Here is a 17424-nt window from a genome sequence, read left to right on the forward strand (position 1 = left end):
TCGTCTTCTGAGATAGCTTGCCAGTATCCTGTCGAACCGTCCTACCGCCTACTTGTACTGCGCACTTCTTAATGATAGCTGTTAGACTACCGTTCATTGTATCAACATTAAGATCTTCTTCCTCAGTTAAAGCTGAATATCTGTTCTGCAGCAATATCCTGAACTCCTCTATTTTCCCTTTTACCGCTAGTTTAATGGACTTCCTCTTTACTAGCTTCTTCCGTTCCCTTTTCAGGTCTAAATTAATTTGAGACCTTACCATTCTGTGGTCGCTACATCGCACCTTTTCGAGGACCTCCACACCCTGCACGATACCAGAGTGAGTGCATAGTATAAATAAAGTCAATTTCATTTTTAGCCTCACCATTAGGGCTCTTCCAGGTACACTTCCTGTTCTCTCGTTTGCGAAAGAAGGTAGTCATGATCTGTAAATTATTTCCCCTATCTGCAAACTCTACTAATAGCTCTCCCCTACTATTCCTAGAACCTATCCCATAGTCGCCTATAGCCTGGTCGCCAGCCTGCTTCCTGCCCATTTTCGCATTGTAGTTGCCCATCAGTACAGTGTACCGTGTTTTTACTTTGTTCACTGCCGATTCCACGTCTTCATAGAAGCTTTCAACAGCCTGGTCATCATCCCTAGATGTAGGCGCATAGGCCTGCACCACCTTAATCTTGTACCTCCTACTGAGTCTAATTACGACAGCTGCCACTCTCTCGTTAATACTTTAAAACTCCTCTATGTTGCCAGCTATATCCTGATTGGTGAGTAATCCCACACCTAGTTCTCGACTGCCTTGCCAGCTATATCCTGATTGATGAGTAATCCCACACCTAGTTCTCGACTGCCTTCTAATCCGCGATAGCACAGTATGTGCCAGTCCTTTAGTACTGCATACACCTCACCTGTCCTCCTAACTTCACTAAGCCCTATGACATCCCATTTAATGGCCGTTAGTTCCTCAAACAGCACTGCTAGGCTAGCCTCACTAGATAAGGTTCTAGCGTTAAACGTTGCCAGGTTCAGATTTCAATGGCGGCCTGGCCAGAGCCAGAGATTCTTAGCACCCTCCGCTGCGTCACAGGTCTGACCGCCGCCTTGGTCAGTTGCTTCGCAGCCGCAGGGGACTGAGGGCCGAGTTGTTCATGGAAGGTTGTGGCCATGTACTACACCAGGGTGGCCAAATCCTGTTCTGATGAGGGAGTGCATTGTCGGTTCTGGTCACCGAGATAAGGCCGCACCCCAGGCCTGCTTGCAATTCTATCAACGCGCGGCATTTCTTTAAATGTTTTTTTTAATAGGTTTAATGTATGTGGACGATATTGTACTGTTAGCAGATAGCCAGGAAGATTTTCAAACTCTGGTTAATTGCTGTGGAGATGAAGGAGACAGTCTAGGTTTTAGTTTTAGCGTAGCTAAGTCTGGTGTGATGATTTTCAACGATACAACTGATCAGGAGCTTACAATACAAGGCCAGAAATACCCCGAGTGCCCAAATACAAATATCTCGGGGTATGGGTAAACGAAGGGCAGATGTACACGAAAAAGCACGAACAGTCTCTCACAGCAAAAGGGCGAAGAGGTGCCGGATAATGAAACATAGGGCATTATGGCAGTACAAAAAATATGAAGTACTGAGAGGTATTTGGAAAGGAATAATGGTGACGGGGCTTACTTTTGGGAATGTGGCACTTTCCTTAAGGGCAGAAGTTCAGTCAAGATTACAAGTAAATCAGAGAGCTGTTGGAAGATTAGTACTAGGTGCCCACGGGAAAACCACAAACAAGGCAGTAGAGGGGGATATGGGCTGGGCATCGTTCAAAGCATGGGAAGCTCAGAGTAAAATAACATACGAAGAATGCCCGAGGAAACTGGACAATAACAGGTGGGCAGCTAAGGTATTTAAATACCTATACAGAAAGAGCGTTGACTCACAGTGGCGGAAAAGAGCTAGGAAGCTAACCAGTATGTATGCCAGACACGAGGACGGAGAAAGACGGAGCATTAAATGACAGGGTAAAAACGCGGAAGGTAAAAATTTGATAAATTCAATGAAAAAGAAGCAGAGTGTAGAACTATATCGATAATGGAAACAGCAGGTCCGGAAGGAAGTGATTTATGATAACTCAAGAGGCAGTGCCCTACTCTTTGAAGCTAGGTCAGGATGTCTTAGAACGTGCAGCTATAAAAAGAAATTTAACGAAGAAGATGACACATGTGCTGTGTGTGTGGTAAAGCTGTAGAAACAATAGAACACCTCATATTAAAATGTGATGGTATCCATGCCTATGTCAATGCAGGCACAGTCACTCTTCCTGAGGCCCTAGGGTTTAGAGATAACAATAGTCATGTAAAAAAATCTGCGGTGGAAATTGGCAAAAAGCGATTGGAAGATTGGTGGCTCAAAAGCAGAGAGGTTACATAAGGTTAAAAAGTGTAGGAAGACGTATTTAAAGAAAATGCCGAATTTTAATAACTTACAACACAGCTAAACAAAAATAAAGGGAAAAAAAGCTGAGCATGGTGGCAACTGCCATCACCCCGTTTCAAAGGGGACGCTCCTACTTTCGATCGATCCATCCATTCATCGCGGTGGCTCCTAGCGAATGCACGTTGCCTATTGCAGATTTTAACCATTAGTGAAACAGGCCTACACGTCAATTTTGAATGCGAAAGCCTTACAAGTCCCTTACGAGAAAAGCTGGTGGCGTGTGTATGTACTCACCAGATGGTAAAGAAAATTCCAGTTATGGCACGAAAAATATGATGTCATCAAGCAGCCACATGACGCACATAGCAAGCCGAGCACTGCCATTTCAGACCACCATATACATGTTGTTTGTCTATATACACTGCCCACTGGCCGACCTTAATGTGGCACTAGCAGGGATGGGCATCCTCACGAGAGCGAGCCCTCATGAGGGCATCCTCACCCTCACCTCATGAGGATTTCACTCGGTGAGGCGAGGGTGAGGGAGGATAGGCGCAAGAAAATTCGTGAGGACGAGGGTGAGGGAGGAAAGGCACGGTGAGGGCGAGGGAGGGAAGACATGATGAGGTGAGGGAGGGCAAGATGCAGTCTGAGGGCGAGGGTGGTGGCCCGAGCCATACTCCCAGCTAATATTTTTTGTCTGTGCAGCCAGTTATGGATTCCTGTTCTAAAGCGCCAGTTATTGTTTTTGGGGAAGATGTAGCTTCTGCACTCTGGAGGTACACGAGGCGAACACGAAAGACGGGGAGCCACATGCCTTCTCTGTCGCCACAATTTACTACACCACTGACAATGCTATGCCGAAAAAAAGAGCTTTTCTAATTCAAAAAGCCTATTTTTAGAAACTGTGTAAAGCTTTAGGTGAAACAATCTGTATAGAGTGCCAACAAAGAGGCATTGGTCGGGCCGTGCAGGTGGCCTCCGGTCCAATGGGAACTGTGGTACCACAGTCAGCGTTTTCATTATCGGCCCTGATTCTGTCAGAACATCAGAGTGTATAGTAAAACATGTAGAAATTATACCTTTAAGGTCGTTGAATTCCCAAATTCTAAGCATTCCTTCCCAGAACGAAGTCCGATTTCAGCTCAGTGAGGTATCAAAGAACTGGCTGGAGTGCAAAAAATGCTTCTGCGAAATTCAGCAGTCGAATCAAAGCCTGTTGGCGGCTCTAGTGTCAAATTTTTCCGTTCATATTTTGAGTTCAGTAGAGTCCTACCTTTCTATTTTCGCTGGAATTACATTATAGCTAAGAAAGCAGTGCAGCAATGGGGTGGGCAAAGCCAACTGTTGAAGTTTTACTCTGGTTTTACTATGGAAACAAAGCAACAGCTTAACCACCTTCGTCTGAATCATCTCTCGCTTCGCCTTGTACGAGGAGCTACAAAAGGAAAAGTTGAACTGCTCTCCAAATAACAGGAACATCTCTTGGTTTATTTCTGTCGGTGAGACGTGCGACCACGGAAATCGAAAGCCTGATTTTGTGAACCAAATTTCTTGCAGGCATGGCAGGGAATTGACACTCTGTGTTGGGGTAATGCGTAGACGTGCAAGCAAAAAATTATGGGCGGTTTAACTTGGGGTTAACCATGAATTATCGTGCGCTAGCACCATTATATAGGCCTCGTTATGCATGGTGTACCTTTACTTTCTATGCTTTTGGTTGACATGAAATGGCTTACTTCGGTTGATATATCATATGATGCAAGTTTGAGTGCTAATGCATCATTTTAGACTTTTACTGCGGTAGATTTGGCCAATTCTCTACACACACAAATCCATGGGAATCGTTCAATCCAGACTCAATGAGTTAGTGATCACCATGCATTATATTCAGCCCAAATGCTGTATTTCAGTGATCCGTTTGATCTTCAAGTGGCCTAATAAATTTTTTCATTTTTAGCGACAGCATAGGAGCCTCACTGCAGTGGAAAGTCGGCATCGCACTGGGGGAAGACACTAGTGAATAAAAACTTGGGAGCTAGGGGAGCGAGATCTGAACCAGCAGCGGCGCTAAAAATCAGTTCCGCTGGCCGCTGCTTCAGACCACTACGCCATCGCAACAGCTTTTTAAAGCATGGTACTTATTACATTCAAAATATATTTCATTTACATTAACTAAATTATTTAAAAAGTGTTTAGGAAATGCCACGAAACACAATCGCAAAAAGACAGTGCACCAGAGCACTAGACGCAAGGTAAGGCTGAGCACATCACAAAGAGGGAATGCCACTCAAATTTAGTCGGTCAGTTCATACACTTCCCTCAGATGAAGAATCAGTTGGGAGAAATCTTAACATCCTTCCTGTATGAACTGCTAAGTAGAAAGTGTGCATGTCCTAGGTCTTCTACTTTATGCATTTGGGACTGGGACCCTGTGGCCAAACGCGACCCGTAAATCGGTTCACGCTGCTCTCGGTCTGATTCGACGCACATTTATGCACTCTGGCGGAGCACGTTCTGATACTGCCCATCGGCTTGTGCGCTCCATTCTTCAGCCGCGGATAGTGTACCAGGCCCAATTTCATCGCCTCACCCGTCGCCAGTGGGACTCCCTTGAAGCAATCAATCGCGAGGCTATGCGCTCCATAACTTATATCCCTCGTATTACACCCATGCCCATTCTGCAAGAGTATGCTCAACTTGATACATTAAGTGAAACATTGACCAGCGGGAGGCAAACAGAGCACGCAAGATGTCGTTTCAGCTTCATCGTTTACAGACTCTTCCTCCATGGTCATACTGCCAACTCACAGACCATCGCTCCTCTGCTTCGCCGCCGATATCAGCCACGCATCTACCTCCAGGGTGCATAATACACACCGATGCATCACACATAGCAGTGCGGGGAGTTACCACAGCTTTACAGTCCCTCCCATCCTCATCTTAACTCCCGCGCTACATATAGCACGGATACTTGCACCCCCCTTACCTTGGAGCTTCAAGCAATACACAGTGCAATTGCTTCCCTTCCACTTGTCCCCACTTTCGATATTTTTCACATTTACACCAACTCCCTTGCCGCTCTTAAGCAGCTTAAGGCTGTCCAGCGCACATTCCAAATTACACAATCCATTCACCAACTCTGCAAAAAATACCCCTGTCATGTGCATATACCCTGGCTTTGCGTCCATGCTCACGATCTGCATAATATTCATGTGGATACAATGACACACCTTGACACATCAGACATCCCGCCATTTTCCCCTCTTCCCCCAGATCCGTTCCCGTCCCATGTTTTCGAGAAACAAGCTTTGCGTTGGCAAACACGGGCTATAATTCCTCCGTGTTCGTACCCTCTCCCCCGTAGTCTCACTCGGGAGGAGGAGGTATCCGTGCGCCAGATTCGAGCAGGATCGGCTCCAACTCCCTCTGTGTGTCATCGGTGGCGTGACAAACGCTTAGAACAGACTGACAACTGTCCCCATTGTGATGCTGCGCCTGAACTGTGTGACGCAAAACACTTGCTGTGGACTTGCCCTGGCTACAGCCTCCGTGAGACGACGCTTCCTAAGGCCTGCTATGGTACGTTGAAGACGACTATCGCAAGTGGACTCTGGATAAATCGCTTTATCGAGAACTTTTGCCACTTTTTAAGCAAAGGCAGAGATATTTTTAGGCTCAACACGTAGCTGTCTTGGTTTTGTCTCACGTATTAGCTCAAACAACACACACACATACACGCGCACACACAACAATATAGGCATCTATAATGGCCTGTCGTCCTAGAGTGCCTTGAGGTCTTGTCTTATTACTGTTTGTTTATTACCGTAATGTTTATTACTCAGTAATATCGCCGGAAGTTGGGGACTACAAAAATAACGTTTTAAGGCGGCTGTTAGTGAGGTTGAGGGAACCCCAATGATGTGAGTGTGAGGGCGAGGAAGGGCCAGCAAATTTTTCCAAGTGAAGGATAACTTTTCAAAGTGAGGGTGAGGGAGGGCAATGAATTCAAAAGTGAGGGTGAGGGAGAAAAAGTAAAAATGAGGGCACTTGCCACCTCTGGGCCAGTTTTTTCGTTAACGTTCAAAATTGTACCACCGCAGCCGTTTGTCGTACAGTGTTCCGGGCAGTGGCATATGATTTCTCATTGCATATAGCTTACATGTGCTAGTCAAGTTAGAGGCTAGCTTCTGACAAGTATTCAAACCGATGACACATGCACCTTTAATTATATGTCTTCCCAAATTTTCTACATCTTCTCTCAAGGTGCAGTTGGTCGGACATGCCACTGTTACTGTGACATTTCTTTTCCTCAAAAACCACTTTTCCTATCAAAATTTTGATGCAACCATTTGTCATACAGTGTTTTGGATGGTGTCATACGCACATGTGTGTCTAAGTGTCAATGCACGCATCCAGGGACTGTAATGCTTTAGATGATGATTATGGATTTTTATGGCGCAAGGGCAGCTATGGCCAAAGAGCGCCATGTCACAAGGTATTTTTTCTTTTTCTCAAGGTGGGGTCAAAGACCCATTTCCCAAGCATTTCACCCTAAATAAGCCGAGCACCAGACCAGGGGAAAGCTTGTACCCATTGTATCACCGGTGGGTACCCGGCGGCACTGGGGATCGAACCCCGCACCTACCGCATACGAGGCGGATGCTCAACCACTTGGCCACCGCTGCGGTGTAATGCTTTAGAACCCCCACTTATAAGCACTCTTGAAGCATCTCTGCCCCAATCCTTTTTTCCTCAGAACACGGAACTTTTAAATAGACGATGGATCACTATGAGTTACACGTGATGAATTAATGCTTCTGTCAATCACAGAGTCATATATTTTGATTTTGTTGTTTTATTCATTTTGTTGATTTCCCCATTGTATTGAAGTACTTACTCCTCCCACAATGCCTTGCAACGCAAGTCAGCAATGTATGTAAATAAATGAAATAAATAATAAATAAAAACAGTTTATTCAAAAAGACATTCCATGACCTTATATGCACTTCGGTGACTTCCGTGTAAAACTTCCTTCGTTATCATGAATTTGTTCACTGCTGACTATAAATGCTAAACAGAATGTACATAGGCAACCATAACCTCTAAGGGCTTCTTGCACGAAGAACACAATTCTCATTTCAATGTATGCCATCTAAGTGAAATTAAAACCAGGTATTCCAAAGAGGTGCCAAGTGTATGCTTTGAATGTAAAAACGGTGCCCTTATTTAAAAACACTGACAGCAAATGCACAACTCAAGATACAGACACAAAAAGAAGCTCTTTCACAATGACAGCAGGCATTAAGAAATGCACAACACTTACCGCAGCTCACTTTTGTTCACAGAGACAGCACAAACATGTTGACATCTGACATAGTGAGGATTGAGTAGGGGACTAATGACAATGCTGAATCCAGGGCAGTAATCACTGGTGTACTCACAAGTGGGCATTTGTAAGCAATGAGCAACCATTGTAGGATTTCTGCTGTAATATGAAGAGAGTGCCTATGATGCAGTGCTGTACTCTATGACCAAAATGGACACTTGTACGATAACACTTAAGGGCCGCCAAGAACACTTTTGCTGATAAAACATTAAGTACATAGGCGCACAGCTGTGCGCATGTTGACGCACATACGTTTCAAGAGTGGTACCGGTTTGACCTGTCATAAACATGCTACAGATGAATTCATAGTATGCTATGAAGCTTAGCTCACAATGTGCTTAAGCACCATTACTTCAGCAGTGGCAGGTGAGCTCGAGATCGACATTAGAATGCAGTTTAAAAACAACCATCACTGCATAGAAAGGATCAAGAAAAAGAGCGATGGCAGTGTCACCTGTTGTCGTTCCTCTGGGACATGTGTGATCCAATCATTTTTCAATTCAGCATCATCAGCTGACTGGAAGTTCTCCACCTGAGGTTTGGGTCGCACGAAAGGTGCCAGTGTCACATCAGCATTTATGCAAACATTTTGAAATTAAATTTTAAGCATGCACAAACCAAGGCACGATTAAAACCCTTTCCAACTGTATTTTCAGCTGGCAATACGTTACTCAAATCCACACAGCAAGTATGGTACCAGTATACAAGTCTTTGCGATGAAAGATTTGTAGACCATAATCAACATTCTATTTCATTATAGCAGTTTGCTGTGGAGTACCTGCCAGAAAACTTTGCTGGTTAAAAAGATGAAGTACACAAGAGCACAGCAGTGTATGGGCCGACGCACACGCATTTCATGAGTGAAAAAGTTCACGGCCTAATTAACAAGAACATGCAAGCAAAATGAATTCTCATAAATGTTGCTTCATTACATAAGTACTGCATTTGTTCAAATACAGACTAGCAATAAATGCAGGTCAACCCACAAAATTAGGCACCATATAAAAGCAAAAAAAGTGCCTCACAACTGGTCAACCACAACTCTGAGGACAGTCTGCAAAAAACTGGCTGTCTCTTTGGCATATTGCAAAGGCTTTCTAAATGCCTGGCTTTTTTGGGAAAACTGCACGATGGGGAGCAATGTAAAAAGTATCATCAACAGTCCACTGGAGGAGGAAGAAGTCCCCCCCTCCTCGCTCGCCCTAGAGACAAGACTTGGTGAGAGAGAGTGAAGATGGTGTCTGCAGACAGAACGCACACTTTTCCTTATGGGTGTCGGAAATAGACAAACAGTGACCTTTCTGCTAGTAACACCACACATTTACTCTGCAAGGAGCCACAAGAACACAATAAGAACTGAATAATGCCAACTCTCTGAAGTTCAATTCATCATTTGTTACTCATAGCAACTTCTTGCACTGTCGTGTGTTTTCAGTGACACAGAGGTAACTACATGCGGATAAGACAGGATGGTGCGAGAGATTCTTGAAGCACTTCAAGGAGCTGAAAAAAACAGTCCTAACATAAATGTCAGCGTTGCTTCATTTCACCTGTGCAATAAAGAGTTGCATTTCTTGGTTCAGCCTGCTTTCTATGCATTTTTGTGGTATTTTCTGCGGCATCATTTCTGTGGCCTTTTCTAGATGTGTTCCATTGGAAGATGATGAACAGCTGAAGGTCTGCGTTCGTTCTGCATGCTCTTCTCGGTTTCGCCCACTGGTGCAATTTTTTTTTTTTTTCAGCTACACAGATGTACTCTCGTTATTACTTCCAATGCCTTGATAATAGACTGCTGCTCCTTTCTCATGCTATTTATCATCATTACAGCTTCCCATATATTATTGTTTAAGCCCATCAATCTATCCTGTGTGTTTAGGTTCTCAAGACACTGGCTGAAATGGCTCCTCCGAGTACTGCAACATTATCAGCCAGATGGAGGTTACTAAGGTGTTCTCCATTAACTCTCCAGCTTTTCTAAATCCAGTCTGCATGGCCTCTATGGCCAAAGGTTGTGATTTCCCAATGCACTTAAATAACAGTGCATTTTGTCATGGCTACACTGGACCTCAGGAAAGCGTGAGTGGTAAAATATTGGACACGTGGAACCTTCATATGAAAACCTGCACCAATCATCGGTTGACACTTCACAGACATCTTTGTGTGCCTAAGCAGTGCTCCAACACACACAAATCATGGCGATGCTCAGTACTTTCATGGCACAGAACATGCCGGTCACTTCCTTCGTAAAAATGACAGGCAGATGCTCTTCAACTGTGATTCTATCGGGCGACCTTGATTGCTCATGTCTGGAGCTTGATCCCCTTTGTTCTGAGAAAGCTTGACCTGTGCTTGAAAGAAATACCAAACAACACAGTTTTGACTTAATCGCAGCCCAATGTGTAAACAACACATGAACAATATACAGGGGTCAAATTTCTGTAAGGGTGGTGAACATACCAGAGTCTGTGCTTCTATGAGGCACTCACATAGGCAGCTTCAGTCAGCCAAATTCACTATTCACTTTTCCTGCATTTTATCAGACTATACCAAGATACCGGGGAGCTTATTTTTATGCCTGCAGCATAAGCAAAGGTAGTGCGACTACAACAGGCAGTTATCACACGACTGCACAGACTTTGTCAATGCTAGATGTGATTCAAAACCTTCGAGAGCACTCGGGTGTGACCGCACAGCTTCCTGTCATCACAGTGCACGCCCCTGTGCTGCTTCTGCCCAACAGGTGCCGCTGCTGTCGATGACCACTGTTGTGTGTAGCAGCGCCACAGCACCCATCCTGCCTCAGTCCTTCACGCTGTGTGTGTCTCCTCAGCTAGTGGCACAAAGTCCGGTGCTACCACCTCACGACTAGATGAGAGGTCAGCGCTTGCTGCGACTGGTGGCTCGGAAGAGCTCCTGCACTGTGACGGCCACTCGCACCAGGCCTCGTTCTTCGAGCACGTCCTGAGCTGAGCAGGTGGCCTCCTGCGGGAGTTATTCAACAGTCAGCCAAGGTAGGGACTCTCTCCGTTCAGCTGCAAACAAAGGCTCGTCATGGCAGCATCCATTTCTTTCCCCACTTATTACCTAGGGTTCCGACCCAAGAGGCACTGAAACTTTCTTGGACGTCTTAAATGTCCACAGGTCATCCAAGGGTCATCAATGTCCACAGGTCATCAATGCCCCACTAGGAAGGTGCGAACTTAAAATAAACTATGCATCTGTACAGCAGCTGGTCCTCAGTCTTCTCTGCATCTTTCAAAAAGTGCCCTGTGTATCCCTTCCTTCATGGCGTGTTGTCCAGTACTCAGCATATAACTATTTTAACTATAACTCATGCCTATTTCTTTTTGAATGTGCTGGGGTGCAGTGCCATTAGATTTTGCTCAAAACCAAACAGACTGCCTCTGTGGAAGTCTATGTGCAGTGCAGTGGCTGGGCAAAGTTTAAGCAACTGTGCAGACAGGGGATAAATTGCACTAGTCTTTTGTAGTGACAGCTACACTGGGCTACCAGTTGAGCCTTTCGCGATGGCTGGGAGAGGCCAGTTGTGCGCATGCGCTGTTACCATGGCAACCAGAGAGGAGCAGCAGGTGCTTCGCCATCGCCGTGGCTGCGTGCCTGCTCCACTGTCGGAGCCGCCCGCGACATCACGCGGATGAGCAGTTGTGCGCATGCACCGATACCATGGCTTGGTTTGGTTTATGGGGGTTTAACGTCCCAAAGCGACTCAGGCTATGAGAGACGCCGTAGTGAAGGGCTCCGGAAATTTCGACCACCTGGGGTTCTTTTACGTGCACTGACATCGCACAGCACACGGGCCTCTAGAATTTCACCTCCATCGAAATTCGACCAGCACGGCCGGGATCAAACCCGCGTCTTTCGGGCCAGCAGCCGAGCGCCATAAACGCTCAGCCACTGCGGTGGCTTCCGATACCATGGTAACTAGAGAGACCCCACAGGTGCGCTGTGCGCTTCGTTGCCGCCTCATCGCACACCCCTCTATCACCCGAACCACGCGTTGCATGCACAGTATTTCCTATAAAAGGCGGAGATGTAATGGGCGGCTGTATCAACATTTCATATGGATGTAAAGAAGGAGAGTCCAGCCGCTCCTAAACAGCAGTATAGACAAGAGAAGATTAACTGTTCCAAAATTGACACCGCTGCATGTTACTTCACAGATCATGGGGCAGTCTTCGTCTCTGTCAGGCAAAATGAGTAAAAGGTGTGTATACCCAATTTCTCTCATTGCTACACATAGTGACCACAACAAACTCAGCCAGGGAAATGTACCTCTCGCTACATATATCCTGGCATAGCTGAGCTAAGCCACTGCCAATTTTTTTCAACAAGAAAGGGCTTCAGGCAAAACAGTCAACTTGCGAAGTCATGGGCATGAACAGTGGTGCTTTGCTCCACCTGCTAGCAACATTTACAATAGAAACTGAAATGCCATTGCACTCTGTGCTATGAGCACAAGGCACTATAATGTTTTGATACACTAGGAAGCAAAAGTGTTCCTTGTGCACAATGAAATTATGAACCTCTCCCCTGCCACATCACCGGAATGGCAATGCCATCTTCACAGGGTAAGTTGCACGAGATGATCAATGGAGCTCTGAAATGCCCCAATGAACAGCATGCCCACCTAAGTATCTTTTTAACAGAGCAGAGCACAACGTTTCCAGAGAATCTTGAACTTCCTGAGGCACCTTGCATCAGAAATTGATCTGGACTTTGCTATGATACTATTTGTTGCCCAACCCCTTATGCAACACATCAAATATGGTCTTTAAAAAATAATGCTATATCTTAAAATAGAACATTCAAATTCAATATAAAATTTAGACTACCACATTTACTGACATAATGAATGCAGTATTTTTCTCAAAAATCTCTTCAAAATTTGTGAAGTGCACTCATTCAGAGGGCAAAATATTCAGAAGAATTGCAGTTCTGATAGCCAAAGTAGGAGGTGCATTCACTATTGAGCAAATGCAGTATGTAGCTTAACATCGCTCTGGCAAAAGAATAATTACATTCAACTCTAGTGCGTCGTAACAATGAGGTAACACGGTGGGTGATACTATGAAGAACTGGAGCCTTCAGCTTGCTGCCGAACCACTTCAGTGGGCTTGCCACATGGGACATGCAACTAATGGCCCTGTGTAGACTAGCTACCTAATGGGTGGTCATAGCTCTTAAACTGAGTTCCCCAATATACACATAAGAAAACTCTCTCACGACAGGACGTTCCATGCCAGCTGGAGTCTGCTCTGGTGGACAACCTCAAGGCTTGGCTACATCATGCAACAGAAACTAAAAGCAGACAGTCGGACAGCTGCTCCCATAGCTCAGTTGGTGTGCGCACTGTGTGGGACACGAGGTAGTCATGGGTTTGGATCCCACCAGTGGCATGTGGATGTTTTTACTTCCCATTACGTTGCTTTCCACCTGAAAAATTCACTCATTTCTCAATTTAAACACCACCATTAAAAAAATTCCCCTATGGTTTTGCCAGGGTTAATGACTGCTGGGCTTTTTCACGTCATCCCCTAGCTCTATGTGACCTGTGTGCAGAAGAGCATCTTACCCTTAAATGCAATGTCCCTGTCTTTTGTATCCAAGCAACTATAGACAGGTATGCGCAAACAGAATTTAAGGCCAGACCAGACACGGCACCAGCTAGTTGCTGATGCCATTTGTCCATGTGGTCGTGCTCCACACGCCATTTTCTAGCACCTTGTGATTCGTGCCGCCACAGCTTGCATACTAATACCCAGTGTGCATAGTGCTGTGCAGCTGCATGTTCCAGAACTTCGAAAGAGAAGAAAAATAACCGAGACGCATTTGACGGCCTAGAGCAGCAGGGGTCCTCAATATTTGGGAACCCCATGGGCCCCGACTTCTATCCCGACATGCATGCAAAAAAAGTTCAAGAAATGCCCTAACTCAATTAATGACTGACTGTGTAGTGAAACAGTCTGCAATGAACAATGCCAGTGTGATTAGTCCCAAAACAAAGTGGGTAAAAGAAAGGTGGGGCTACAGGCATGCATTGGTTTAGGTACTCAGGGAACCCCAAAAAGCACTCCAAGGAACCCAGGGGTTTTGTGCAACCCAGTTTGAGAACTCAGACCCTGTGAAAAAACCCTGCTCTGCAGACAGTCTGTGGAAAAATCAGCACTGGCAAAACGTCAAAAGAAAGACCTTCATCCCGGCAAAAAAAAAAAAAAGGACCACTGGCTTCGAGAAGTACTGTACATACTATATCTGTTCATGCTTACAGGTGCTTTGTGAAGTTGGGTCAAAATTAAAGAAGCCAGAGCTTTCTCTGGTCCCCATTACTGGCCTCTTCTTGACGTGTTGCCAATAGTTTTGTAGTGACCCACGTGGCCGGTACTAGCAAAATGCAGAAGAGGCCCTGAAGTTTCTTTAGCACGCATTAAAGAAAATGCTCTGGACCTTGGCCAGGGCTAGGCGCTGCCACCGCCACTCCGCTGCCATCTCTTCTGTGGCAGCCCTCCAATAAATGCGGCCGCAGTCGCGTTCCTGGGTGACCTCCACAGTTTCTTCTAGGCATTGTCACAATTTAGTGACAAATTTTTATCGTTGTTCACAGCTGCAGTGTATTCAATTCATCCAATCCTACATAGTGTTAAAATGTGTAATCACTGTTAATGTTTAATCAATCAGTAATCAGTTTTTCTTGTTGCCCACATATCGCTTACATGCTGTTACATATGGTGGTGTTTATTAGTAGGTGACAAGCAGTCAGATGTCCGATGTCAGCTGCATATCGCTTGACTGCCCAGAGCAAGAGAACCCTACAATTTTAGTTCCATTTTGCATGTGAACCGTGCTTCTAAACCTTCGCGGACATTTCAACGTCAACACATTTCTTGTATGCGTCTGCATCTTTCAAATCAGTGCATGTACTTTTTACGTTAAACTCGTAGGTTCTGCACAGTGCTGCTGGGCTGTGGCACAGCATGGCAGCACAAGGACGCCAGCCGCTATTTTGTGCAGCCCACAGAAGGCAAACTCTGTGACCACAAGTGACATGAGGATTACTACCAGGGCCCCATGAGCACTGGAAAGGCCACACTTTTCCAGCTCCTCCTCCTCATCTAACCTAGCCTAGCTAACCCAAGGTAGCCTCTTGGGTTGTCAACACTGAGAAATGGGGCCAGCAAGCATGAATGGCCCAGATAGTTTTTCCTCGCTTGCAACACCAAACATCGAAGAGATGAACGCCTCCTCTGTGGCGAAGTAGTGACAAAGGGTACATTTTCTATTCCTGCTACAAAGTCTTCAGCAAAGGCCAAAGGCATCATCTTTCCAACTCTTAGTCTGCAGTTACTTCATGAAAACGAGGAAAGGTGGGCGCAACTTTGCGTGCTAAGCGATCCTTTAAATATATACAACAGGTGTTTCAGGCAAGGCAAAAAGCTTCCCTTTACCTCAAACACCCTATTTTTAAATATTAGTGGCCACTCTTGCTGAAAACACCCAGTGTGTGTGTGTGTTCAGGTTTTATGGGAGGAGATATCCAGATGGAGGAGATCCAGGTCAGGATCTATTCCCATTTAATTTCAATACATGACATCACAGCCTTTTGGGACAACCATTATAGCCTGGTGCAACTGTTTGGTGTTGGGTGTGTTTGGCCATGCTGGCCAATGTGTAGCACATACAAAGAGAGGAATCTGCAACTTTCACCACAGCTTCTGCAGGTGAAGAACACTACCGGTCGTCCTGAGCACAAGTCTGGCATCATGTTGCAATGCCATGCCTGTAAGTGCCACGTGGCTCTCAAGACAGCCAAAGAAGTTGTGTCTTTTCCTTTATTCGTACATAAAAATTGGTGTTAATGAGCAAAGCTCTGCAGCAATGTTCGAGCTTCTGCTCTACTCTTTCAGCATATGCAAGCATAGCACTACACAAAAAGTGGCGGAGACCTGGACTCTTGGCTAATACATAAAAGCTGACAAAAACCATCAGCCTGACCATCGAGCTGACAAAAACCATCAGCAGGAAAACAGGGGTGGTGCTTCAAAAGCCAAGTGGCCAACACCCTGGCTGCACCAAACAATGCAGAAATTCAAAAACGCCAGAGCCACAAAATCACAACTGTGCACTGTATGCTGAAAGCCTTCTCTTCCAGTCGTAGCGATCTACGTTTCACATGATACAGGCCCCCTGAAGAGAGCCTTGGTTGCTGTAACATGCCCTCCATGACTACGAAGAACAAGCCAGGCAAGCTGAATTAAACTGAATGCAGTGTTTGCACAAATTTCAACATAAATCTTGTACTCTCTTCCCAAGACATTGTAGCAGCATCACAGAGGTCAGTTTAGGATGAAAACTGCACTGGCCCCCATTTCTCCGATGAAGAAACTTAAAAAAAAAATACACTGCACAAATAAGACTCCCTCTACTACCTCCGAGAGTTGCCAACCCTAATTTGCCTCAGCAATGTCACATACATTCTCATCTTTTAAAAATACCAAATCCTCAAAATTCTATGTTACCGCATTTAATGATACATTTCTCAAACCACAGTTACTGTACAGCAGCCACAGACATGCATATCTTGTGTAACAGCTCACTGTAAATCCTCATTCACACAGTGAAAAAACCCTCACACAAGGCATAGTGCAGTCATCTGTAGCGTGAATAAATCACTGGAACTTCAATGAAATGATTCTGGCTTACAATATCAATTTCATCTGAGCACCTATAGGGTGCTTTTTCCTTTTTAAGACATTCAGAAGTTACCTTGGCCAATTTTAAATTACACAGACATTTTATACTTTAAAGGGTATTGATATTTTGCCATCTCTACGAACCAGGACCCCTAAGCGGCTGCATACTAAAAGCAGAGAGCTTTCATTCAACCTTTTCACAGCCTTGACTTAGCAGGCTGTCAACAGTAACTAGGTGTTGGAAGGCTACGTCAGGCTGTAAGCACACGCCTGTTATTCTCGGCATCAGCCGTCGCACAAATGATGACAATGCTGCACATTGCAGCCCCTGATGTTTTTGGGTTTTATGCCTCTAAAGGGAGCAGCAGAACACCTTCTAACGTGGAATCCCAAGGCACCATGGCTGAGCGGGACTACAGAGGCATGTCCTTTGCCAGCCAGTGAAGTCAGAGCAAAGGGCCTACAGAGGGACACCATCTGCGGCCTCAAGTAATCAGGATTAGTCCACTGACCCCCACACACCTAAATTTAGAGAAACTGTCACACGATCATTGTGCCACCAAGAATGCAGAAGTGGCCACTGAAACAGCACTGATGCTGGTTTGACAAGGCTGCAGTGTCTGGCACACAAATTCAGCTCTGCTTACACAAAGTCCACTAGCTATGCGGGTCTGTATTTGAAATATCACTGCCGCACAGGGCTACACAAGAGGCGTGCAAGTTGAAGGACTAGAAAATCAGTTACAGCAGATGCCACAAACCACCAGCAGCCAATACCTTGGCCAGCACACGAGTGCTTCCTAGGGGGCAAGAAAGCATCTTGACTAGCCACAGTTCTGCCCCTGTACACAGCGACCATCAGAGAAGCACACTGGAAAATGCAATATTTACTTTT

The 17424-nt window shown here is 45.4% G+C and overlaps 1 protein-coding gene across 6 annotated transcripts in view; it reads right to left on the reverse strand.

Moving 5' to 3' along the window:
* Positions 1–7389: 7389 nt before the first annotated feature.
* Lrch (Leucine-rich-repeats and calponin homology domain protein) overlaps positions 7390–17424 on the reverse strand; it is a 314440-nt gene continuing 304405 nt past the window's right edge. For all 6 annotated transcript variants that reach the window (XM_077657196.1, XM_077657188.1, XM_077657195.1 and 3 more), the window contains one exon: positions 7390–10803. In XM_077657196.1, coding sequence (XP_077513322.1) covers positions 10699–10803 — 105 coding nt within the window. In that variant the 3' untranslated portion in view covers positions 7390–10698. The remainder of the gene's footprint in view (positions 10804–17424) is intronic.

This window comes from Amblyomma americanum, chromosome 3 (assembly GCF_052857255.1).
Source record: "Amblyomma americanum isolate KBUSLIRL-KWMA chromosome 3, ASM5285725v1, whole genome shotgun sequence".
NCBI classification, from domain to species: Eukaryota; Metazoa; Arthropoda; class Arachnida; order Ixodida; family Ixodidae; genus Amblyomma; species Amblyomma americanum.